The sequence below is a fragment of the Coturnix japonica genome, chromosome Z (assembly GCF_054131305.1).
Source record: "Coturnix japonica strain WE chromosome Z, WE-NBRP24, whole genome shotgun sequence".
NCBI lineage: Eukaryota > Metazoa > Chordata > Aves > Galliformes > Phasianidae > Coturnix > Coturnix japonica.
Genome location: NC_140702.1, coordinates 12,199,405 through 12,226,703, shown reverse-complemented (window position 1 = coordinate 12,226,703; position 27,299 = coordinate 12,199,405). Strand labels below are relative to the sequence as shown.

General features: G+C 36.2%; 1 protein-coding gene across 3 annotated transcripts in view; it reads left to right on the top strand.

The window, feature by feature from the left end:
- Positions 1–27,299, top strand: part of LOC107306595 (atrial natriuretic peptide receptor 1-like) — a 48,663-nt gene that overhangs the window by 11,622 nt on the left and 9,742 nt on the right. The window contains exons 6-21 of one of the 3 annotated variants that reach the window (XM_015849894.3): positions 2,356–2,430; positions 4,589–4,685; positions 7,070–7,202; positions 9,720–9,843; positions 10,635–10,739; positions 11,357–11,459; positions 12,701–12,846; positions 15,440–15,512; positions 17,014–17,161; positions 17,931–18,017; positions 18,523–18,666; positions 19,467–19,588; positions 20,837–20,969; positions 24,318–24,366; positions 25,293–25,397; positions 26,338–26,457. In XM_015849894.3, coding sequence (XP_015705380.1) covers positions 2,356–2,430; positions 4,589–4,685; positions 7,070–7,202; positions 9,720–9,843; positions 10,635–10,739; positions 11,357–11,459; positions 12,701–12,846; positions 15,440–15,512; positions 17,014–17,161; positions 17,931–18,017; positions 18,523–18,666; positions 19,467–19,588; positions 20,837–20,969; positions 24,318–24,366; positions 25,293–25,397; positions 26,338–26,457 — 1,764 coding nt within the window. Of the gene's footprint in view, positions 1–2,355; positions 2,431–3,561; positions 3,669–4,588; positions 4,686–7,069; positions 7,203–9,719; positions 9,844–10,634; positions 10,740–11,356; positions 11,460–12,700; positions 12,847–15,439; positions 15,513–17,013; positions 17,162–17,930; positions 18,018–18,522; positions 18,667–19,466; positions 19,589–20,836; positions 20,970–22,696; positions 22,785–24,317; positions 24,367–25,292; positions 25,398–26,337; positions 26,458–27,299 lie in introns of those variants that run through there. The other 2 variants (XM_085529237.1, XM_085529239.1) reach the window with 2 other exon arrangements.

Genomic DNA, 27,299 nt, shown 5'->3' with positions numbered 1-27,299 from the left:
TAACTCATTGTCAGCCCAACATTCCCGATACTCAGTTCTTCTGAAGCTACTGACCTACTACAAAGATTATGACAGTTTTCAGTCTTTTAATCAAATCACCAAGAACTCTAGAGAAAATGGAATGTTATATCATGTGAATATCGCAATACATATCCAGTTCTTACTTGAATGCAAGTGATTTTTGCAGCCAGAATATATGAGAATAGACAAAGGGTGGGAGGAAAAAAACACTGACCCAGTTAGAACATTTGCAGCTGAACGAGGAAAAGAAATGATCAGTTGTATCCAGATCATGATTCGGATCCAACTGCCCAGTTTATCTCATAATTAGCAGAAAGTCTGGTGTGCCAGCACCACAGGGAGAGCGCACTAAAAGCCCCTGCTGGGGGACTCAACACATGTACTTTGTGTCAATATGGAACTCCAACTCTGTCCCAATACTCTCTGTATATGGGCTACATTAAGTAGAATGGCAAAGTGCTTTCTGCAGGCTAAATGTGCAAACAGTGGATGTGTAGTAACTTGCTACACACATGTCCAGATGTTTAAACCCAGCGATTTCTTGAGTCTCTGTCCTCTGCATCTCTCTATTGAAGGAGAGAGGTAGGGAGTCACTACTAATGCCTCATCAGACTCCCAGGTGAGAAGATAAAACAGGTTTCGTGCTGCACTGCTCGTGGGCAGGTAACACTGCAGATGCTCCATTTGTAGAACCTTTGGCATCTAGAGGAAGCTATACTTAAACCTCCCGTCCTCTCGTTGTTCTGCCATTACACCACTAGAGGGAGATCTCAGAGTGCTCTGATTACAGTTGTTTACCTATTTGCAGAAATGATTGTAGAAGCTTCTGTTTTGTGCAAGGAGGTGCTGGTCTGTTATGTCCCAGTGGAGAAAAAAAAAGAAATAATAATAATAATAAACTCCATTAAGAATGGCTGGTACTTGAGCTAAGAGAATACCACAGATAATCTTAGGTCCCTTCATATGCTGGGAACCCCAAGCCCTGAAGCACCAGGCAGACATCCAGCCCACACAGTGTGTCACACAGAACTTAGACGTTGCAGAGATCGTCCCCTTTCAGTCATTCACACTACTGCACGTTTTTATTACAAGGAAACAACTCCACTGATAAATTATAGTGTCAGAAAAGAAACTACTTGCCTGATGGCCCCTCTGTGCAGACAGCACAGAACAGCTCATGACTCCTCAATGTGCGGTGGATGAGAAGTGGCCTCAAGTTGTGCCAGGGTAAGTTAAGGCTGGATATCAGAAAGAACTTATTTACAGAAAGGGTTGTTAAGTACTGGAATAGGTTCCTCAAGGAGGTGGTCGAGTCACTATCCCTGGATGTGTTTAAAATCATTTGGATGTGGTGCTCAGGGACATGATTTAGCAGAGGGTTGTTAGTATGGTTAGGTTGTGGCTGGACTTGAAGATCTTTAATGTCTTTTCCAAACTGAGTGATTCTAGGATTCTATGATTGGCACTCCATCATTTTAAAGTTGGATATGGTGCTCAGTAGTGATTTTCAGAGAGTGTTTCATGTGGCAAATAAGTGTCATTCTACAAAAGTGGATCAAATTAGAAACAGAATGGTCTAAGCATCTCTATTTTAACATCAGATTGTTACCAAAATAGGAACTATCTAGAAAGCTTGAATTCCAGAATAAATAGGTATCTTCAAAGATGGGCTGTGGAAGTTTCATTAAAGGAGTTTTTTTGTTTGTTTGTTTGTTTGTTTGTTTTTCCAATATATGTCTGGAAATTAAAATTTCCTACAAAACTTCATATATTTAACAAGTTTTATTCAGCAATACTTTAACCACTGTTATTTTCTACAAATGCTGCATACGTATGCTTAAGTTAAAGTATTCTTAATTTTTACGAGCATTAATGAAAATGTATGACTTCAGCAAAATCAAAGGTGTTATCTCTCACAGAACTTTGAAATATAATAAACTTTGTTTTAAGCAGCAGAAATTACTTTTGTTTTTAGTTGCAGAAATCCTTGGAAGGGAGGGACTCGAAAAGCTTTGTTATTGCATGTGGTGAGCCAATCAAGTGGCAATAGGTGGAATAATCTATATTTTATTCATACTGTGTCTGAAATATAACTCATACTATAATGCAGTACTGAGAAATTGATACAAATTATATGCAGGTAATTTGCAAAGAGAAAAAAGAAACAAATGGGAAAATTATTTAGCTTCAGATGACCATCTCACTTTACTCAAACCTCTTTCTGACTTCCCTTGTACACACAGAGCTGTATAAAGACATGACTAATGTACTGCTTGGACACATTGTTAAGTCAGATATTCACCAGCCACTGACTTCCATCCATCTTTAATTCAGATTCCTGGACCAGCTTCTTGTACATGGCCACCTTTCAGGACTTCTGAACTTTGTGACAGGCAATTAGCTATAAAGGTAAGGTATTACTCTTGCAGGCCTTGAATCATGATAATAGTGTCCTGTGAATATTTGACAGCCCTATTAAATAAAATAGGATCAGTTTGTTAATCTGATGGCTGCGGTGGGATCTAGCAAAATGTAATCCTTAACTCTCCTGCCAGCAAATTCCTCATTAAGCACAAAATAACCTCAAACAAATCACTAAGAAAACCTCTCCCAATGCAAACAGATGTAGAGTTCTTCTAAGCAGGTAATTCTAGCCAAAAATTGCATTCTTATTTCTTCTCTCTTTCTACCACTTAGCCAAGTTGAAATAGTCTGTATTTCCGTATATTTAAACCTATGATTTGGGTGAAATGCTCACAAGAAAGTACAGGGAGATACATATTTTTTAATTGACCTACAACCGGTTTAAGACGAACAGGGCACATACTGCATCAAAACAACTTCTAATTCAATAGATTGTGAAGTCCAAACCTTTTGACTGAGATTCTTGGAGTCATTTTGGGTTGAGAGCCAGAATTCCAGACAAGTTACTCAGAAGAGCCAAATCACTACTGACATCCAGTGTTTACAATGACTTCAGAAAACAGAAAGTGCTAGAAACAACTTTTCAGTATGGCTAGGCAGAATTATTTTTCACCTGTGTAGCAGATTACAGATAGAAGTTGTCCTGCACTTCCAGGTTTGAGTAATTGGAGTCACGGGATCTAAAATAATTCAGATTGGAAGAAACACTGTCTTGACATGAAGTTTGTATACTTCTCCTCACCGAGGTCCAACTTCTCTCTGTGATTATTTCCACATTATCAATTTATCACCTGCCTGATACCATCTAAGGGCCAGATGCTATCCAAACTTAACGAGGCAGTGCAATAAAATCCACCCATTGCTCTTCAAGCTTTGAGCTAACAGGAACTCAAATGGCACCAGTCTGAAAGTAGGGCTGCCCCTAAGACAAGTACTGGTTTTTCAGAGTGGTTTGGCAGAGGTGTAGCAGGGTGTTTCTAACATGCACCGAGAAGTAGGGTCAGGTGGAAGAGGGAAGTGGGAGGCAGAACATCTGCAGCAGCTGGAGTTGTCAGGATCAGCTTGCCTAGCAACCCCCCTTCTTAGACAGGGGCATCTAATTCAGCAGCAACAGCAGTGTCAGAAGCAGCCTCATCATTTGATGAGCTGGATGCACATTAGTGAACATGAGAGCTACCAAAACACTTGCCTTCAAGCTCCAAAACCTCCTCCTCAATTTGTTGGTAGGTAAGCTATGTAGATCCTCTTACAGTAGATGGCTTATTGCAGGGAGATGGCTATTAATTTCAGGTAATTGTTGAATACTATGTTAGTAATGTAGAAAACCAAGAATAATAGCAGAATGCATTGTAAAAATCAATTATATAAATCTTACTCCTGGAATAATGGGATAAGTAACGGCATAAACAAGTAGATTATTAATCTCCAATAATATGTGCAGAAAAAAATAGATTATATGAATGGAACTTAATATCCTTTACTGATTGTGGATTAAGACCAAAGTGTGTCATCATAATACATTCTTTTCATCTACAGCCTACAATGTATATTCTATTACTTGATTAGTATAAATACACTTGTAGTGTATAACTTACATGTATATAGGTATATTATAAATTTTGCAACCACGCAAATTCAGTCTGTATACTATTATATTGCTGTATTCTACATGTAATAGGCATATGTAATCTTGTTTATAATTGCCTACTGTAACATTTATACAATTAATTATACTTTGCTATTAGAGCTTTAATGAAAAATAGTCACTGAAATAATTTAGGTGTAAAAGATTAAAAGAAATATGGCTAGGAGCAGGAGTAAGTCATTTCAAACACAAAGAAAAAAAGGCTTTAAATAGTATGTGTCTCTGCATATGGTCCTAGAACTGTCCATTTTTTGCAGAGGAAAACTTCTGGAAGTTGCAGTTAAGTCACCCAGTGGTGTTGTGACTAATTACTGGGTAGATCAAAATAATATACTGATGCCTAGGAAACAAACATTTTTGTCTCCAGAACTTGAAGAGACAAAATAAAATATGCCAGGTAATGTTTTTATCATTGCTTTAGATAGAAAGATCAACTGCAGATGGAAAGCATCCTACCATTGTTTCTATGCAGTGCTTTATGAGGTCTGTTTCTGGCAGGTGATAATAGTGGAGGGATGGCATGATTTAGACAACAAAGACTATGACTGTTGGCCCCTGGAAAAACCAGATGAATATAACATGATGGACTGTGGAGGTGAGTTCTAAAGCTGCTCAAGGAATATAATTTCTTGCTCAGGGAATGGCTGAGGACCTAAAATTGAAGTGCTCAGACTGACACCTAACTCATAACAAATGCTTCACATGGTGGGAGGCATCAGAGTCGGTGATGACATTCTTTCTTGAGAAAAAGGTGAAAGAAAAGAGACAAAAGATACTTCCGAACAATTATTTGCTCAGTATTTATTGATTCCAGATGAAAAAGTAATCGCAACAGCTGAACCCCTTCTCCTAAAATAAGAATTGAAAACATTTTATTTCTCATTAGAAAACTGAATGCAACATAATCCAAACAAATCAAGTAGTCTGCTCAGTATTGCTGCAAATTCTATTCCTGGAATTCTGTGGCATCATTTCAAGAGTGATTTAAACCCTCTAGCCAGTAAGTACAAACAATGTTTCTACATTTCGTGCTTTTCTCGCCTTGCTTAAAATTATGTTCCATGAGTACTTAAAATCTGAGATCTTTAACCACTTATTGCAGTTTGAAAACTGAATTTACATGATCACATAACAAAACAAAACAAAAAAGTTTGTTTGATCTCATGAATTGATTGAGATGGAATAACAAAGTGGAATACTTTTTATTTTAGAAAAGATTGGACTGAAGATAGTTCTTTCTTGATGGGGTTTTTAAAGATAAACAAGTATAGCTGAGAAATTGTAATACTGATAAAAATACTCCAGGAAATAAACTGCAGCGTGATGCTCTGAACTCCACGCTGTAGTTAAATATTTTGTGAAGAGTTTGGATTGAACAAAGAAATTGAAAGACTGTCTAGGTAACTGACAAGTAAATTGACAAGCTGTTAGAACTTACTATTGCTTTAGCATTGAAACTACTATTTATCAGAAAAAAAAAAAAGAAAGAAAGAAAAAAGAAAAAAAATAAAAAGAAAAAAAGGAAAAAAAAGTCTTGTTTGAAGCACATTCTTAGTACTAAATCACTGTGAACTTAGGACAAGGGAAACTAATATGAGTAGGCAGCTTCATTTATATAAACCCTTCGCAAACAGTTATAGAACAAACTCCAGTCTTTACCCTGCCTCTCTATGATTCTTTGGTGCACTGCTAAATGCAAAGCAATAGGCATGTGCTGTATTTCCATGAATTTAACTTGTAATGCAAGGTCTTCAAATCATTTAGATGTGGAAGTGTCTATCACTGAATAAGAGTTTTATTTGCTTTTCTGAGACCTTTAAAGAGAAGAATAAATACATTTTTCTGAAATTTATGCTGACCTTCTACCTTTGTTCTCTCACTTTTCCTGAAGCTTAGCTCTCATTGCTTTTAATGCAATTCACATTAGCATTGTATGTAAATCTTTGTTTTGTAGTTTCTCCCATAATGTTGGCTCCTATAATGGGTGTTTACTTTGTAAGGGAGAGGTTATATCTTTAGGTTAGTTTTCAATTCGCTTCTTCATATCTGAAAGGGATCTGTGTTTAAAGGGAAAAATAATGTATTATTTCACTAACAGTGCAGCTGTTTAATAGACTTGTAAAAACAACTCTGGAGTGATATGTATTTGTCTATAACTGAACAACAACTGAACAGCAGGCTCACCCATCCTCTGGGAAAAGGATTTTAAATTTCCTGACAAACTCAGGTCTATGTGTCTGCTTAATGTTAGTAATTTGACATCTCAGAAATTAAAACCTTCATCTAACAACAGAGGAGAAGAGTGGTGAAAGGAATGGAAAGATTTTGATAGTATTGTTTGAGAATAATCTCACTTCATTTATAGGTTTAGAGTTGGTGATAAGGTGTCGCTAGAGTGATGAAAATGAGTGGGATTTTCCTTTTAAGTGTATAGAAATTGAAGAAGACAAATGTCTGAGTAGCAGTACTCCCACTGTCCTCTGCTCTAGGCATCAAATGGTTTTACAAGAAGATAATACTTTCTTAAGTGTTTAATTAGCACACATAATTTATATCTTGTGAGTTTAGCAGTTGTGACTGTATTTCATGGATGCTAGAGTTGTCTGTGCTTCCAGGAGGTAGGGCTCAGTGAAAGCAGCCAAGAACTGCAAGCAATAATTATTACCTGATGTTTGAGGAAAAAAAGTGTATCACTCCATTATACTGAGAGTAAATTTACTATAGATAAGATGACCAGATTTTCTGTCCTATTTCTCCAATTGCTTGGAGAATTTGAATGTCAGAATTGTTATATATATGTGCATTTGCATTTACCTATGCAGCCATTAAGATAGATGAATATTTGGGGTTTGTAAAAAGCAGTAGGAAAAGTAGCTGAAAATCACACTTCTGTTTCACTACACTATGTTCCCTACTGCAGAAGAAACTTTATTTTTACAATTGTCAAGTATAACAGGCTTAAAATGTTATTGTTTCTAGGTCTGGAGATGGCATGGGTACAGAAGCCCCCAGAAATGGCAGTAAGTGGGGAATTCTTCAATGTGACCTATGCAGTCTTTGCTTCAGATGGCTTTTATCAGTATGCAGTACAAAATGGAATCCTTTCTCACAGGTATTACCTCCTGTCATATGTTTTCATGGTCATGAGTATGTAGAGATTCTGTACATACACACATGTTTTGTAACACAGTCAGAACAAGTGATCTTGTGCTCCTTAGTAATTTCTTGCATCTCTCTAGTTCTCTTCCAGCTGCACTTACACTGTCATTAGCCCCTCAGGAATGGCTTAAGCTATCATAATGACATACTCACTTGCATGCCAGTGACAATGCTTATTATCCTGCATCTGTACTGCTCTACAGAAGGAACTTACAACTGAAATTCTAGTGTGGCTCTCAAACTCACTGTAGTCTGAATCAGTTTTAATAATACATGTTCAAAGTGCACAACATAAATGACAGAGATTGAATTTCCAGAACTCACTAAAGAGATTATTTTGATTTCTATAGTGTTTAAATCTGTCCAAAAGCTTATATATCTCCTCACAAACTGTAGACAGTGTAGGTTAGGTACAGCTTTATTACCTGTATAACTTTATGTCAATAAAAGCCTAATATGTTGTGATCTTACATCTATGAACTGTACACAGCATACTCCAACCACATTAAAAAAAAGTTTGTGACAGAGACGGCAGTCATAGTTTCTCACTCTCTATGCCTTTTTTGACTACTAAAAGAGATGTTTATGGAAAAACCTCACATACGTCCTTTGTCAGTAGGATTGTTTCCTTTGCAAAGTTTAGATTGTAAACGTTTTTGTAGAGAGTGACTTAAATTAAGATTGAAAGATTACTTATAATTCATTCGCAATGTCAAAAAAGAAAAAGAAAAAGTTGATGTATTTCGATGACCTGTGTAATAGTTTTTCATCAATTTTTTTTTTTGAGATTTCTGGCTAGTGATATTTCCAAGAACTTGACCAAAAACATTTATCTTCACTTTGTGGAATTAGTCTGTTTTTCTGGTCTTTCTAAAGTGACCCATTCCCTTACATTAGTAAGAGATTTAGAAAATAGTTCTTTTTGAGTACTTACACATATCTTGCACAAAGAGACAGGCTGTAAATGTTAAAAAGAGAAGCATCTGTGCTGTGGTTTTACAGAGGCATCTAACTTGTACCTCATTAACCACGGACTATCTGGTTGCCTCTCAGAAACATGTGGATGATGCTCTGAAGAAGGTGCTCCGTGGGCCTGGTGGGGATGGGCTGATGCTTGGACTTGGTGATCTTAGTGGTCTTTTCCAAACTTAACGATTCTGTGATTCTAAAAAAATATTTTATTTCAAAGCAAAATAAGTTTATTAGGGTGATAACCAACTTCAGAGTAGTAGTTGTTTTTCTGAAAGTGTAACTCAGCAAATGGACTGGAAAAAAGTGTGACACATTTCAAGAGAACTACATTCATCTTCCAGTGATAAACTGTCAAAAGCTCTACCTTATGTTTATTTCCATATAATACTGTCTTCTCTTTTAAGCTTACTCTCTACTGGACAGTTTTTCTCAGTACTTGTCAGGCTGTCCATGGAGTACTGTGTCCAGTTCTGGTCCCCATAATTCAAAAAAGCTGCAGACAGACTCTACAGTATCCAAAGAAGAGCCACAAAGATGATTAAAAGGTTGTAAAACCTGCCCTGTGAGGACAAGCTTTAAAACTTTTCAGCATGCATTTAGGTTTATGGAAGACCACATCACAGTACTCCAAGTGTGGCTACTGAAAGGATGGGGGATGCTTCACAAGCAGCCACATGTAGAAGGAACAGCGGGAGAAAAAAAGTTGCACTGGCAGAGGCTTCATCTTGATTCAAGAAAGACTTATTTTTACAAGAGAACAGTTAGTAACCAGAACACCAGAACAATCTCCATAGGTTGTTGTGGTGAAGTCATCACTGGAAGTCTTTAAGCTGTGACTGGACAGGGTGCTAAATAATCTCACAGAGGCTCCCTTTTCTCATGAGAGTTTGCATCTGATGATCTTTTGAAGTCCATCCACCCTGAGCCGTTCTATGATTCTGTGGCTATTTTGAAGAATGTTCGTATTGTCCCCTTTTTGATCTAAGCTTTCAGTTTCAGGAATTTTATCTGATACTGTTGTCCAGTGTGCTAGCTATCCGTGTCTGTTTGGATTGTGGAGAAAATATTAAAGTCAAATAGGAATCACGTGCAGAGATGAACATATACATCTGACAATACTAAGAATGGAAGTAGCCAGAGACACAGATGTTTGATAGTGGAAGTATAGTAATAGTAATTCTTCTGAGCCATATGGTTATGCAGTCACTGTGGAGACATCAGTAGAGGTTGGTAGCTGTTTAAGCTATACTGTCCGCCAGAATTCCCTATTAATTGACACAGATGGTGATCTAGTTGAAAGCACTCTTTGTTATAGGATTTCTTCAACCAGAAGTAGAACAAAAGAGAAAGAAATGATGTAACAATATTTCTACCACTGCATATGTTTATGCTAGTAATTTTTCTATGAAATGTTTTCTGTTCTTTTTACAATATTTGAGGAAGAAAGGATTAATATAAAATTATCACTATTATCACTCTTTCTCTGCTTCTTGGCCAGCAATGCTAGTGCTGCAAAGGAATTCTGTGAGGAGCATGAGTGCCCTGCCAGCTGGAAAGATGCAAATGGCGAGAACTGCTGTGTCCACCATGCCAATATTCACTCCTGTCCTTTGGCCTTCATGGTTAGTATGACAGTATGAGTTAATGTGTTCTGCTTCAGATCATGGATAAGACATTCATTGCAGAGATCATGTCTATGAGTTTTTTCTGATTACAATTAGATCAAATCAATAGATCACTGAAGTAGTTGTGGGGATGAAGGTCAATTTCAGAAAGTTTTGTACTGCATTTGAGGCTGCAAAGCAAATCCCTCTATTTTTGGACAAGGTAGTATTCAGAATTGCTCATTATGCTTAATGGAACCAGTTTCAACTCTTAAAAATTACTTGACTCATATTCACCCTTTCTGTACAGTCAGTAGAGAAAGAAAGAGTGAATTGTCATTTGCAGGTATCATTATCTCCCTTTACTTTTAGACAGCATTAGTGAGATATGCTCTTCAAACTGGCGTTGACTCATAAAAGATCCTTTCCTTTTTAAAGAAAATAAACTGCAATATCAAAAGTCAAGTTGCAATAAAACTCCTTTAGAAAAATCTAAGGTATGGGATACAATTCTTTTTCTTGTTCTTGTGCAGAAAAAACTGGGGGAAAAAAAAAAAAAAAAAGTACATTAGCTTCATAAAATTACTGCAGCTAAATATATGATCAGATCTTGGTTCATGTATTCAAACAGTAGCAAGATTTGTGAGGTATTTTAACTCAGTGTATAATTATTATTTGAGTTTTGTAATTTTAACAGATTAGGTTATTTCCTGAGAAGAGTATAAGTAGTTCTAAAAAGGTGAAAGATGGAGACCTAGGATTTTTATTGTCACTGTTAGTCACACAACCAATTTCTCCATATGATAAAGGGTAAAGGAGGAATATGTGGTCCGTGGATTCCTGATGATGGCCAGATATTTACTCACACTTTGTCAACAGCTGGAAAAATGAGCCAAAGAAACTGGACTGCCAAGGTAAAGTTCATTTTTTGAATACAACAAATGGTTTGCTATTCTCAGAACTTACTTCCTAGTAGGTAGTTACGGACCACATACATGTTCCCTGTCTCTCATTTACTTATGTTAGGATTATGTACACAAGTGGTACATATGGCTGAGTACAATCAATTCCCAGATGACTCTAATTGGAAGAACCAGTTTTTTATACTGCTACTTCCTATGCAGTTAGTAGAAAAAATGGGGATGGGAAGGAAGCACACAGCCTAATCTGTCTGTTTAAAGCCTACACTAAGAAAATACTGCATTACTGACTGGACTGTGTTACGAGTTAGCACAATCTTTGTGAGTTTTCTTCCAAGCAGAAATAATGGGAAGGCAAATGTGAGAGATGCATAGATGAAAGCCACGCCTAGCTGAAAGAAAACATACCAGTGAGAAGAATCAGAGCCTTTCCCAAAAAGCTTGTCTTTCTTGTTGCTGTTTATCTCAAAAGCCAAGCACTCTTTTCCTTCCTGGTACTGAAAAATGCACACCTTCTTTTTGAGAACACAAACTGGGTGATCCTTGTTAAAATTGCCTATTGTATGCAAGTGAAGTTTTGATCCTTGCAGTTTTGTTCACTTGTTTGGCAGGTAGTTTTGGTTCATGTGGGTGTGACTTCTCTCATTGCACACATCAGAGTTGGGAGAATGCAAGTTGCTTTGGAAGCGAAGACCACAGTCCTTCCTGCAGTAGGTATGATACAGAGTGAAGATGTGAGGGAACACTGACTGCAAGTCTCAGTGCTTTTAACATTCATGCATGGATACCAAGAGCAGCAGCTTTCCCTCTCTACCACTGAAGCCACTCTTGCCAAAGAGGTAAACTTAAAACAAAACCAACAGCTTCAGCTGAAAATACCTTGAAAACACTCTTCCAGTAATGACATGGTAAGGATCTGGACATTCTTCATCTGAAGGGATGCAAACTAGCCATAACATTGTCAGAAGGGTAGAAACCCAAACTGGTTCCATTGTTCAAATTAAAATACTGTTGCTTCCAAATGCTTCAGGCTCCTGTGCACATTAGTTTAGCTATATGCAGGAAAACAGAAATAGTAATAAAATTATATCAGCAAAATGAAACTAAAAAAGAAAGCCTTGTTTGACAAATTAAACACACAACTTGAAGAAAAATATTGGGTTAAGCAAACATCATAGTATTCTTGTTAGCTACACTTCTAAATGTCTGAGAATATATTTCTCAGTGTTATGAAAAAAGCAGAGCCAAAGCAATTCGAAAGTGGGTGGAAAGAATGGATTTTGTTTTGCTGAGTATTTTTTTTAAATGTATTACATAGTGACTGAATAATATCTTTAGCTTGTCTCAGGAGGCTGGAGTGCAGAACTGTATTAGTTTAGGCACAGAGGTAAAATTGAAACAGAACTCAAGACACGGGAGACAGAGTTTTGTCCTCGAGGGCTTTTGTTTTAAATCACATCTGATAATTTTCTTAAAACCCTGGAGAAAAATAAATCCTTGAAGCATAAACTGCAGGGTTTCACTCTGAAGAACCTGGGATCATATACTTCTAGAGATGCCAAGGGTTGGATTAAGTACAAAGAACACAAAAGACAATATCCACCCTGAGAAACTTATTGCCTCAGAAAAAAACAAAAAACAAAAAACAAACAAAACACAAGAAAACAAATAGATGGACAGTGAGTTACAACACCAGAAAAGCTGTAGACTCACATCATTAACAGTTTCATCTAATCAAGTAGAACCTGCATCAGTTTAAAGTATATAAAAAACAAACAAACAAACAAAAAACACCAATTATTTCAGGTTCTTGGGTGTTATCTCTGGATACTGCAGAATGTAGTCTTTCGGGTACTCAGGTTTCCCCACCCAAGAACACATGTTTAAATCTGAATTTAACAATGTTGATTAATGAAACTAACTTAAAATTACCTGTCATTTCTGTTTCTTATCAGTCTGTGGAGATGGCTCTTGCGAGGAGGAAGAAAGCTGCTCTATCTGTCCAGCAGATTGTGGAGAATGCCCTCTGTCTGCTTATGCTAGGATAGCAATTGCCTTACCCATATGTTTAATCTGTACTGGCTTCATTATGACAGTCATTGTAAGTATTCTTTCTTTCATTACTCTTGCCTCTGTTATTTCATTATTTTGAATGGAGTGTTCTCCTAGTAGAGGGTAAGTTTTCTTCTGCATCCTGAAACTGTGTGGTAGAAAAGAAAGCATTAATGGCTTCTCTAGATGGGAAGGCTGGTTGTGATTGGAAATATCATCCCCTGAGGCTTAAGACCGAAAGGGAATTTAACAGAAGGATATGTAATGGTGGAATAAGAACACCTCATTATTAAGTCTTTCACAACATGAGATAGGGGTTGCCAGTGAAGTCAGAGTGCTTTTGACTCAATAAAATTCTATTATGAAATTAACTGCTCCAAAACCCTGTGGAGGTGAGAGGTATGCATAAATTCTAAAACAAATTAGATAAATTCATAAAGGGATTAGATCCACCAGAGTTCATTAAGTCTGAATATCTGAATACATCTTATTATAGAATATATTCAACTTGGGATATTTTAAGATTATTGATCACTGGACATCCAAAGGAAAAATTGGCAGATATTTCTTTTTTTTCTGTTGATCTTGTGCGTATGTGTATCTGTGTGTGCTCTTATTCTTAATGTAGCAGAAGTGCTTAATGTAGCTTATTTTCTTAATGTAGCAGAAATAATTTAGTGATTATCTGTGTTAATGATTATTATAAAAGACTGGTGAAGGAAAAGCAGAAGGATAATGTGAGAGGAACATAGTGTGTCGATATTTTGGAAGAAATTTATGACTGATACAGATCTCACTCTAAGTTGCCCCATTTATTTCAAGAACTTTCTGAGAAAAACAATCTATAGTTTGTTTTGTAAAAGTATGATTGAGCAAAGGCAAATTAACCTGAAGTGACCACTAGTCTTGTGCATTCATTTGATTGTAAATACCTCTGTATAGAGATTACAGCAAATTATTACAAGTTATTTACACTATTACTTTTAGCACTGTCGCTTCACACCTGGTGAAGTGGATTCATATTCCTCATTTATGCACATCTTAAAAACATTATGTGCAGTTGTAGGGTCATTATGTTGACTATGTTATTAGTAGATAATTTCTTCAGGGTTTAGCCTATAGATCATGTACATCAATACCTTATTTCATCCATTCTTTTCATACTGCGTTTGCGCTGAGCACCTGAAGTAACTGAGTGTGTTGAAAAGGCATGGAAGAATGTCAATGGCCCACACAGTAAGTTACTGTGAATGGTCTCAATCACAACTTGATTTTTTTTTCTCTGTTCTCATCTCTTTATGTGGCCTTGCAAGTTTGGAACTGAAATATTTTTGAAAACTAAGCCTTAATCTCCTTGCATTTCTGTTTCTTATCTGAGCATTTATAGTCCACACAAAGGCTGTGGCAATGTGCTTACGGTAACTTTCTTGTAAAACAGTATGCTCTGATAGAAATGTGTAATTCAACAGATGACAAGTTCAGACATTTTTAAACAACCGACATTTTACAAAAAGAAAATGGAGTTTCTGGACCTTGAATAGGCTTAACTAAAGTAAAGGTTTATTTATGTAAAGAAACTTACCTATTACTATGGGTTTGGGGTTTTTTGTTTGGTTGGTTTTTTTGTTTTTCTCTTTCTTTGTTTTTGGTAGATTTTAGGGATTTGGGGGGGTAAGGGAGGAGTATTTTAAAATTTATTTTGCTCTATACTTATTCCTGCTAAATTCTGCAATAGCATCTTCTTTTCTTTATTATTTAGATGATGAGCAAACAAGTTGGGAAAGATCCTTTTATCCAATTCAGTAATTAATATTTTGTAGGGAGAACCATCTCAGAATCTAATATCTTCTTAATCATTCAAGCTGAAGAGAGGGTTCCTCTGATCTCAGTGTCTGCAGCAAAACTAGTGGTCACTTCTAGTTAATATATCTTTGGTCATTTCTTTACAAAATAAAATGCAGATACCTTTTTTCAGAAATCCTTTGAAATAAATGGGACAACATAATTTTTGATTCAGCAACCTCTACATCAGGCATAAATTTCTTCTAAAACACTGAAACAGTTTCTACTTCTATGTTTTCTAAATATCCTAAGACAGCTATTTATGAGAGCATGTGTCTTCTTTAAACAATAGCCACAAGATCTATAACTGATATTCTTTATTCTGAAGTACTGGACTTGTTTGTAAATCTGGTTATAATTTTGGCACAACATGCAGTGCTCCTTTTCTTGGGGCTAGAGAGCAACAGGTCACACAATTAGGCAGCATAGGTGGGACATTTCCATATTATGAGGTGATGCAAACAACTGTTTGGATGTCCAGGCTGAGGTCTAATTATATTGTGTTAAAATTACTGACAATAATGGAAAGAGTTCATAGCCAATGCATGATATTATGTGTCAATAGATCCTAGAATATAGAATATACAGTTCCAAAGATCTTTGTTAGATTCTGTTTTCTTCTAGTTCTGTTCCTTCTAATGAAGCTGATATGACATAGACTGGATACTTAAACATCAGAAATTTTGGGGATACTTAAACATTTTCATATTGGAAAAAATAAAAAATAAAAAAAACTCTGGATTAGTTCCTTCAAAGTTGGGAGAGTTAATTTCAAGAATGAATTTGATTTATTTTTGTAGTGGTTTCAGTATCAGAAACAAAAGATGCTGTGGGATGAAAGCTGGATTATAGAGTTCACCAGCATCAAACAAGGTTAGTAATATTTCATTTTGTTACTGTTACCACTTTCATTAATAATTTTATGAAATAATCTCAATCATAAGTACATCTTGTTTTCAGGGTCTTGCAAAAGATGAGCTGGCTTGGGAAATATATATCTGGAGTTTCTTCCTTGTATTCTCTGTGAGCTCATTGTTGACATTCTAATTTATTGAAACCTTAATTATTAAAGTTATTTAAATAGTTTCCTTCTATTTAAGGAAATTTTTCAGTTCAAAATGACAGATCTATCCCCAGATAAGCAGATAACTTCTAGACCTGGAAAAAATAAATTATATTTGCTTCAGTGGATATGTGGTTCTGTATAATTGGCCTCGCTTACTTACCCTGGCTTTACACAAATAAAATGAAAGATATAATGAGATCTTAATTTGTCTCAGTGTATGCTGTCTTTGGCAGTTTTGCTCCAAAAATTAATCCATTGTGACCTGACTTCTCTTTCATTTTACCTTCAGGATATAGAATGTGATTTTAATTGGCTGTAACTAAATATGTTAAGAATAAAATCAGATGTTATTAAGTCCTAAACAGTGCTGCACTCGATTCACTTTCCTGTCCAGTGCTTTAGCACTCAGCAGCAAAAAAAACCATCCAGACCCCCAGAAAAGGCACATTTGTAGAAACTGACTGAAGTTGATAAGCCTGTGCTGATATGAACTCTCTGATTTTCTATTTCCTCAAGGAATTGCTAGAAAGATCTGTTTTAGCTATGTCATGTCATTGTGTTTCTAGTAGTGCAAAGATGTTCTTGTGCTAATGTTCTGGTGATACTTTCATCTTTGGACATGAATGTTAATTACTGTGTAGTTAGCTTTAGTATGATATCCTTGTTGCAGTAAAGGACAAAGACCAGCATAGAAATTAATTTGAGTACATAATGCAAACCTTGTCAGTTTTGCCAGTGCACAGAGTAACTGGCCAAACCTGGTGGAGATGGTGAAACAATAAGTAATTCATTAACAATCTTATTTGAAATTCATTCTGTAACCTAAAGCTGATCAATATATATTAAAAAACATACATTGGCATCACTTTTTTCCCCTTGTAACTTTATTATTGCTCTTCTTTGACTTTCCTCTGATGTCAGAGTCACGTCCCACATCTCTGTACTCTGCAGTCTTCTAGGAGCTCCAAACAGACTTGTTAAAATATGACCCAGAGCTTGCTCTGCTTCCCTGAGTTCTGTCTTCTGCATTTCACTAGCAGCAAGGACCTACCATCCTGGAATCAGGAAGACTTGCACTGAATCCTGAGGTTTAGTGGGAAAGATCTGTGGCAACGTATCACCTCTTGGCTTGTTTTTATGCAGCATTCACACCCTAAAAAAAAAATAGCTCTCTGTCTTACATGTTAACAAGAGCAATCCAGCATGTAAAGATTTGAAATTTCTTAAATTTGCCTGCCTCCGGAGTACATACCTTTGTAATAATATGCATTTACAGGTGCTAATTTCTAATCCCACATTCCCATTTAGATCACATGCTCTGGACAGCAACAGGAAGCAGTATGAGTGCTCCGCCAGCACCAAGTGAATCCAATGCCAGCTGTATCACTGTTATGAGCTCCTGCACTGCAGCTGCTAATGTGTCCAAGAAACAGCACTTCACCCTTACTGGGAGATAGTAAGTCAATATAGTACTAATTTTCTTCAGTATCTGCTATCCTTTAGTTTCACTCTGCTTTATGTTTCTTGCAGCTCTGCTGTTAATAGGTAGTCCAAAAGCTTGAAATTCTCTTGTTACACCCAATCTATTAAGTTAGCAGCATCATTTGACTTCTGTACCTCTTACTGGCTGTAGAATCTGAATGAAACATGATGTGTCCTGTTTTGATTATCATTTCTCCTCTCTTTGGGACATCCTGCAAGGTTGACTGTATAATGTGACCTGGATCTGTTAACCTAGTGATCAAATACATCCCCACTTGATTCTTTCATGGAAAATTGTTTTGCTGTCTGTCAAATTCAGCTGCTTCACCACTGAGTATGCTTCCATAGAAGCAAAAGGATGTTAAATAGCAGTGGTAACTACTGTAACAGTAGACAGAGAAATAATGAATAGATACTGCTGTTTCACTACCTCTGATATTCCCATTGCTGCTACACAATCATCAAGCTGCCTAAACTTACTGTAACAATCTCATATTTCAAATGGCATACACACAACAAGAATGTTTGACTCTTAGTACTAACGCTTGCCTTATAATAGAAGCAGGATCTTGTCAAATACTCATGTTCAGCTTCACACCTAAATATGGACATGCTCAATCTTTATGCTTCGTCTCTAAAGACATGAAGCTGCTCACAGCAGAAAACATCTGTTGATTTTCCTATCCTTATGAAATTATACAGTTGGCCCAATATTCTCTGAACAGCATTTAATTCTGTTTCAGTGATGGTAGAACAGTGGCCATAAAAAAAATAATGAAGAAGGCATTCACCCTATCCAAATCCATACGTAAGGAAGTAAAGCAAGTAAGGTAAGAAGTGAAGCCTGAGAAGTGCATGCAGTTCTATGTGTGCATTGGTTCTTTAAAGGTTATAACCTGTCCAAACATTACAGTACACTTGTATTCTTCTTTTCTTCAAACTTTGATTTGACACAAGATGAAAATCTTTTTACAGCTGTTTTACTTTTCACTTTTTGAGACAAGACTTCTAGTTTTCCATTTACTGTATGTGGGGTAAAGAAGGTCGTTGTATTGCTAATGAGTGGTAAAGCTCAACCATAACTTGAGCCAGAAGTAAATACCCACAAGCCTTTACATGTAACCAGTCTTAGTTGCAAACTATTGTGTTGTGAGGGTATAAAAGGCTGTAAGCACCTACAATAAAGGTCTTCTGTTCTGCACTAGCAAAGGAGTCTGCACCTCTTTTCCCACACCCGCAAGGGAGCTTGATGCCCTCTTGCAACAACTGTACAGAAAGTAGGAAGGAGATTCATGAAAATTATTCATGTGCTGTGATTTCTGCTAATTTTTACAGGGAACTTGACCATCCAAATCTCTGCAAATTCATTGGTGGTTGTATAGAAATACCAAATGTTGCCATAGTGACTGAGTACTGCCCCAAAGGCAGCCTTCATGATGTTCTGCTCAATGAAGAAATCCCTTTGAACTGGGGATTCAGGTAAAAACAAGACAAAACAAGACAAAAACACCTAAAAGATACAAAACTCTGCTGAGAGATGCTATGTGCTGTTTGGGACAAAATAATAATTACAGATAGGTAGTTGGAATGAGGCTTATATTGTGATCTGGAGATAATGAAGAAGACAGTGAATTCAAGTATCCAGCCTGGATTTTTGATCAATCATACATTGAGCACAGGTTACACTAAACTGATGACTTTTCAGCCCACCTTTGTTTATACTGCTACTGTTTTCAAACCCTTATTTCTATGTGATTTCATCTATTTCTCAAATATCTTGGGCATCTGCATTTAATTAAAGTCACAACGATTAAATGATTAACATATCTACACATGCTTTGTTATTTTTACTGATACAGAAAATGAGCTAATGGTCCCAATCCACAGAGGCACTTCTATTATTTTTGAGACTAATCTTCTTGGCATGCTCTTTCTGCTTCTGCCTGTTGTTTTCACTCAACAAAGAAAAAGAGTGTATGGAAGGAAAATGTTTCTCTTCTAAAATTTGAAAAGCACTTCAAATAATACAACCATACCAGGGAGTTTTAAAGGATCTGAACTGTCTTAATAGAAGCTAATGGCCCCAACAACTGAATGAAAGTTAAGAATCTCTATCAACCCACCTTATGTGTTTTGGAAAAATGAGTTTGTGGAATGACAGATTTCAAAGCTATTCCAATCACTAGAGCCTTTCTGTTAGCTCCAGAAGGTTTCAAGCCCACTTTTGAGTGAAGATCTGGTTTAGTGGATGTGCTAGCTTATTGATTTTTGTCTTTCAGGTTTTCTTTTGCTACTGATATTGCCCAAGGAATGGCCTATCTTCACCACCACAAAATGTACCATGGACGGTTGAAGTCTAATAACTGTGTAATAGATGACCGATGGGTTTGTAAAATTGCAGGTAAAGAGAAGATAAATGAAAATTCAAAACTCTCAAGGTAGTCTACCAGTATGTGTAGATTTCACACTACAGGAAGACTGAATGCGGGGAGATGACCACCACTACAGAGCCTAGATTATTCTGCAACTGCCAAAGGAATAGAATTTTTTTTCATCTCTCCTCAGACTAGTTATTTCACCCTGTAATCTGCAGGCATCTTAAAAACAACTGCAACAGGTTTATCTTTTAAAGATAAAGATAAGGCCTCTACAAAGTGCTATGGCTGCTTCTCTACCAGCCTTAGTATCCTGTTTGCAAGCATATGCTTTGCTAAGAGCCTTTTCTGAGGAAAAACACACAAAAAAAACCTGAAATGACTACATCAGCTACATCACATTTGCACAACACCTCTGCTTTAAATGAGGTCCCCATGAAATAACTGAGAATTTAAATGGGGAACACTGCAGGGACTTTGCATAATCTTGGTTTATGTGGTTTTCATAATCCCTAGATGCTCAAAGGTAATGAATGTGGGACCTAATTTGAAAACTTTAGTGAGACCCAATATGGAGAATGAAATATAAGGACTTCTTAATTAGAGATCATTCCATAAAAAAGGAAAAAAAAAACACACAGGGATTTACCTCCTGCCACCCCATACACTCATCAGCAGCGTGCTGTTTATATCTAACAAAACAGACATCTGTTGTTTTTTTCCTCCAGTTCCTAGTCAGATACTGAGAGCCTCTTCTGTGTTAAGCTGAAAGTATAGCTGTAAAGATGTTTTACATTTATCTGCCTTTGTTCTCATGCTAGTGGTGTGCATGTAAAGCCCACCCTGATTTTATAGTAGCTGTAGTTTGTCCAACTTGTAATTGCTCTAACAATCTGTCAGAGATGAGGATCAGTGAGTAAGTTGAAATCTTCATTTGCATATTAATTCTTGCACTGAAGTGAACATACTGTCTCTGAATACAGTTATATGAAATAATGGAATAATTCCACTTAGAAGGGGCCATTTAGTTCAACTGGCCCTCTCAAAAGACTGTTATGCAATCTCACCCAAGTATTTATTCTCCAGATTCTAAATTTCCAATATTTTTACAAGAGATAAGACTACCAGGCACACATCACTTTTGGACAGAGATTTGTATTTCAAAGAGAGAAAACTAATTTTTTTAGACATGTTTTGTCTCTATTTACTAATAATACATGTGTTTCAGAGAAATACAGATTGAACGGTTTGTTTTCTGTTTTCTTCCATGGTAGATTATGGCTTGCAGTTGTACAGAAAAGAAGATTCTGCTGAAGGGTACCAGCAGCACTTGATACAGATTTACACAGCTCCTGAAATCCATTCCCTTTCGGAATCTGAACCCAATTCCATGACAGATGTATACAGGTAATTTCCTATCTCTTTGACTTAATAATTACATCTCGAGTCAAGTATCCTTTCTTCACTTTTTAGTCTCAGAGTATCATTGTCATCCCATGGATATTCTTGAACACATTTTTAAAAAAAATCAATTATGGCAGTAACTTAGAGTTAATAGCATCGGTTCTCCAGGATAGGATATTTATGCATCCCACAGTTCTGTAATTATTGTCAACACATTATTTTGACAGTGATAATATTCAGTTTGCAGGTAACAATTAGAGCTAGGAAGACAGTGAATAATAATAAGCACTAGTGAATTGCTCTGTCCCCTTCCTCCTGAAAGCTGTTATGGGAGATCATTGCAAGCATTTATTTGGTTATCAAGATTTGCACTGTCAGTGACGGACAGCTGGCAACAATAACTTGATAGCCAAAGAAAGCCACCAAGAAGTGATTTCCTATAAAGGAGATCCAATTAATTTTCAAGTAAGGGGGATTACTATTGAATTTTTAGAGAATAACATTCTAATAACAAAATCGTCAAACTGAGTTGAAAAATACTATATCAATATTTGTTGACTTTCCCACCAATCTTCTATATTAAGTAGGAAATAACTGCTCTTAGTGTATCCTAGTTTGTAATAATGATGCTTCCTCTGTGCTTATTTCCAGTAATCAGTTAGTTAAAAGTAGTTGACAGGGAAATTTGCAGGATGGTAAAGCAATCTCTCTTTTTCTCTCTCTCTCTCTTTTTTTTTTTCTTTCCTTTTTCTCAGAACAGCAGAAGACTCCTGCTTTCTGAGGAATTTAGTAGCTATCAGAGCATAAAGTACTGGAATTTAAATGGAGCTTGAAATGATGATTGTTGAGCAGATGAGGGCATTGTCATTAGCACTACTTGTTGAAAATATTTATGAAAGGGTAGATCTTCTTTTACCAAAAGCTCTGAGTTTTACTCTGGGCTGTACTGGGCTGTGATATACACTGTCTCAATTGAGCTTTATTGTGCTTTCATTGAAAATTTAGCTGCAGAAACAGAAAAATGTTTAAATCTCCTTTTTTTTTTTTTTTCAGTTGGGATATATTAAAGTATGAAGGCAAGTCTGAAGCTTTAGTAAATCACAAGATTTACTGGTTTCATTCACATTATTCCCTTGTACGCTTATAAAATACCTGTACCTGCCAAACAAGTCGTTATTTTTAAACCATTCTATGAGGTCAGATTATGGAAATAAGAATTTGAGGTCTCTGTAGTATTTTTATCTATGGGCACAAATAGATCTTTTTAATTTGCTTCAGAATAGCTCATCTAAAAGCATCTTGTCATCATGTTGATGTCTTTGGCTATTGTAAATCTGTCCTGTCTCAATCTTGACATCGTGAGTATAGACTGGCTTTAATGTGCTTTAAGTAAGCAGTAATCTGGAGTTATGTTATACATTGCACTTTATAATTGCTCCACATTCAAAATGCATTCTCTTTTCCAGAAATGTTATTTCTTTAGTGCCTGCTTGCTTTACACGTTGCCCTTATTCAGGCCAGATGCCAATATTTGTCTTTGCAGACAACCTGGCCTCCTAAAGCCATTTCTTGCCAAAAATTCCCGTCAAAATAGTGCTAACAGATGATTTTCTTATATTGTAAATGACTACACAATGCAGTTATGACAGATTTATCGAATGCTTGCTGAATTTATTTTGCTGTCAGTTCCTGTGTCTGCAAGATCCAGGTTTCCCTTTGTTGTTCTGCAGATAATCCTTGCTTGATACAAAAGAAAGAAACAGTAAGAGCTGAAATGTCCAGTCATGGAAGAAAGATGGAGAAAAAGAGACGTGTCCTGTAGTATTACCCAGCTTTTCTCTGTAAGAGAGTTAGTTCATTTTAAGAGAGTTACTTTGCATTTTAGCAAAGTTTGTGTTCATTCATCTGAACATGTATAAGCTTTCCTGATACCTATGAGGGCTCACTGGCCAGCAAGCAGTGGACTTGAACTGAAATCCTCAATTTTCAAAATTCCTGAGTAAAAAAAATACACTAATTTTCTTGAAGATCTGGCCCAAGTAAAGAAAGAGTAGAGACTACAGGAGTGGGACTTATAATTTTGTGTGCTTTTGCAGATGAATCATTTGCTTTTAAAGTTCTCCAGGGAATGTGTTGGTCAGATGGGAAAGCTAAAATGGAAATGAGAACGGGAACATGAAAGCACCTCTTAATTGAGCTGAAGAGGCTGTTTCCCATTAGAGTTTCTCCTAGACTGACTTCTCTTGATTTGTAACGGTTATGTGAATCTGACTTGCCACTTTACTATAACTTTTCCTGTGCAGTGCTGCTAAAGCTGAATAAAATCAATTCTGCTTTCTAATTACTCGCCTTGAAAATCTGAGCTTTCCTCTCCCTAGGAATGCTAATCCTTTCTGCAACCCAATCACCACAAAATTAGCATTAAATTTTCAACAGATTAGTTTCTACATTATTTAGTATTGTTTATGTACATTATTCTCTTTGCCAGTGATATCCCATCAGCAGTTCAAAAGACTGGTTGCCATGTCCCAATGTGTGGCCAGAGTGCCATACTAAGCAGGGCAATCATTACCAGTACAACATATTGTAAAACAGGCTTACTTATAAGAAAAATATGCTATCAAGAGATACCTGAAGTGAATATTACACAGGTCGAATATTTACAGAAGCAACTGTCAGTACTGCAGGAGCTGTTGGCTTCTCAGAGATCACACTTTTGAAAGTTGTTTCTTGTGAGTTCAATAAAGAGACTGAATATGAAGTTCTTAACACTTTTGTTCCTTTCTTCACCCTTGATGAATGTATTTAACCTTGGTTCATCTAAGGAGAATGATGATGATGATGATGGAGATATCATTCAGAAAGAAGCAGCAAAAATGCTTACTGTGTAAGACCTACTCTGGATACTATGTCTTATCATTAACTTTATGGAGATTTTCCAGAACAGTCACCTATAATGAAAAAAAGACTACTCATCTCTATTATGATTTTGGTTAATCTGTACCTACCCTTTTGATTACAGCACAGACCTGTTTTGCATGATTAATTGATTGGTATCATGTAATCCTTGCACATATTCCCTATGGATTCCGTTAAATTCCAGATGAAATTGCTTTGCTTTCTATCAGACTCAGATGTTTGATCTCTGAGGCTGATCTGTGAGTAGATTGACGCTAAGTGATCAGTCTATAAAAACACAGAGAAGTAACAGATAACAGAAAAGTTGTTAGCCTTCCATATGGGCCATTGCTTTCTTTCTAGAAATGAGTAGAATGAGAAATCCTGGAAAGCTGCAATCACTGACTCCATTAACTATTGCTCTAATAAGATATGTTTTTTTTTACCCCACAGTTATGCCATCATTTTACTAGAAATTGCCACAAGAAGTGACCCTATGCCAGTAAGTGAAGATGAATTTTGAAGTTTGTTTGGTAATTTTGATTCTGTTTTGGTTGGAGATGTATTGCAAACTCTGAATAATTGTACTCTTACTTTAAAGGAGGCGGGGAGCAACACACATTTTCCTCCTTACTTTCTGGGTGCAAATTCAGTTCCAATGGAAAGTGCAACTACAGCTTCATAAACATTTCTGCCTCCTCTCCAGGTCTTTTTAAAGCTTTAAAGAAGAGTGTATGAAGAAAATATCTGTAGCTTTAAAACTGCTTTTGTGCTAGCTCTTTGACATTTAATGAGAGGGTGTATGCATACCCTAGCATCTTTCTTTTGCTGCAGTAGTTTCTCCTCCTTCCTTATGTTCCCAGTCCTGTCAGTGGAGACTTGCACTAGTAAGAATATGATAGAAGGGCAACTGAACTTCTTACTGTAAGAAAAATATCTTTGCATGGCCAGTGCTAAATGGCAAACACAAGAATTGCTCCTTGAAATTGAAATGAGATGTTCTGAATATACAATTATATGCGTATTGAAATAATTTACTTAGCACTAATTCTAACAACTAAAACCTGAAGCCAACATTCTTGTACTTCTTACAGTTCATGATAATAGACTAATGTGGGCCTGGTGGTTTCTCAAAAGTCAGCAGATATCTTGCCAGATACTCATTTCAAAATTTGTTTACCTAGTATAAACACTGGGATTAAAGCCATACAGCAATGAAAAGCACTATTAAAAAGGCCACTCAAATTAGACTGAATTGTATATACATATATATATATATAATGTAAAAAAAGTTTTAAAAAAAGTTAAAAAAAAGTAAAAAAAAGGGAAGCTGTCATAAAAATAGTGATTGTCATAGTAAGGTATTTTTCATAAGCTGTCTAAAAAAACATGCCACTTTTTCAACACTGTTATTCCCTTTTTCTCTAGAAAGATGATTTGCCTTCATCAGAATGTTCCTGGTGTCTACCTTTAACAGAATTAATTTCAGGAAAGGCAGAGGATTCCTGTCCATGTCCCACAGATTACATAGAGGTGAGATACAATACTGCATACAAAAATTCTTTATTGAAATAAATCTAAGGAATATAACAGAAGTTTCATGGCAGTATTACTGACGGATGTCAGGAAATGAGAAATCAAGATGCACATCTCAAACAAGGAACAACGAAATTGATTTCACATCTTTAGTAGAAGAGCAGTCATCCTCCCAAATAGAAATTTGAGTTGCCCCCTCAAATTGTCAGTGTAATAAAATCTGTTTTAAAATTCAGTCATTGATTTTTGTGCATTTTCACTTTATTGTAAAGTGTTGAGTTTCATAAGTGTTAGTAATATGTGTTTAGCTTAAAAACAAAATGCTTTCAAGTTACTGAAGTATATGTCTCAGGCAAAGCATGAGTTCAATTTGATTCTCATGCAAAAGTTTGACTTGTTCAGTAGCCTCAAAGAAGAAGCTGCACACTCTGCCTATTCAGTTAAATTAGAATGAGGTTTTTTGGCATCCTTATTTCAGCTTAAGAGCTAAATAATTCACCTTTACTGACTTGTAGCAACCTAGATGTGACAAGATTATCATAAGCAGTACTGCATTTCAGTGGGCAGTTAACATTATTGAGACACATTTGAGTTTTTAAGTATTTGTGAATTTTGTGAATGGTCATTTGATTCAGCAACATAACAATATCTTAAAGCACAAGATAAGACTGTAAGCAGAGTTTGGTAGGAGGATTGTGAGCATCTACTTGATATTCCTCAGCTAAATTTCCATGAACTAACACCTTTCTTTTAATTACACAGCACTGATCTGTATAAGACCAAAGGTCTTGGTGTAGCCCTTCATTTTTCACCAATGCAGATAAGGCTTCACCTTAACAGTGAGCACCAAGAAAACAACGGTATTAATTAGAAACATTACATGTGCCTGGAATGACAAAAGGCTGTTTGTGTCTCTCATTCTCTTTCTGTACCACAGCTAATCAGAAAGTGCAGAAAAAATAATCCAGTCCAAAGGCCTACATTTGAACAAATCAAGAAGACGTTAAACAAGATGAATCCTAATAACGTTAACCCTGTTGACACGATGATGACTCTGGTAATTTTAGATTTTCAATCCAATCTAGATTTATCTGCTTGCAATAGCATCTACCTCTATACATTCAGGTGTTTGTGGGTGTTTATTTTATATTTTGCTTTGTTTTATTTTATTTTATTTTGTTTTACTTTGTTTTGTTTTATTTGCTGTTTAATCTTTTGTGTTGAATGGGAATGCTCTCAGTCAATTACTCACTTCTGACAGATTAACTGTAACTTGAGCTACAAAAACAAAGCTGCAGTTCTCCTTAAGACCTGTTTTCCTTCTCATCCTCTTTCTGTCAGTTGTTCTCAACATTCTCAACTGCTTTACAGCTGAACACTTTGTTTTTTTCAGTCAAGTACTGCTGTTGTTTTTTCTTCCCCTCCCCTATGGCTAGGTGGTGATTTTACAGTGCTGGAGATATAGAAACCCTGCATGACACAAATCTGTTTACACACACATTTTGAGCAGTGTGTCTTAAGCCCATAAGCAGAAAGAAGAGAGTTCTGCCTTCACATCTTGTTCCCTCCTAGAGAGCAAGGGCACAAAAAACACAGCACAGCAGGAAAGCTTACGAAACAGCAATATGAGTTTTTGACAAAAAAAAAAAAAAAAAAAAACAACAACAACAACAAACAAACTGAAAACAAAAACAAACAAACAAACAAAAATTTAAAAAAACAAAAACCAGCCAACCAACCAACCAACCAAACAAAAAATTTACATATCTCTTCAGTCTTGGTAATTTTAAAACAGTGGAAACTTGGTCTCTGTTTTGGATTTGGACCCTGCTGTTCATATAGGCCTTGAAAACACCAAGACTTACTTCTCTCTTTGTAGCTGTAAGTAACAAACTAAAA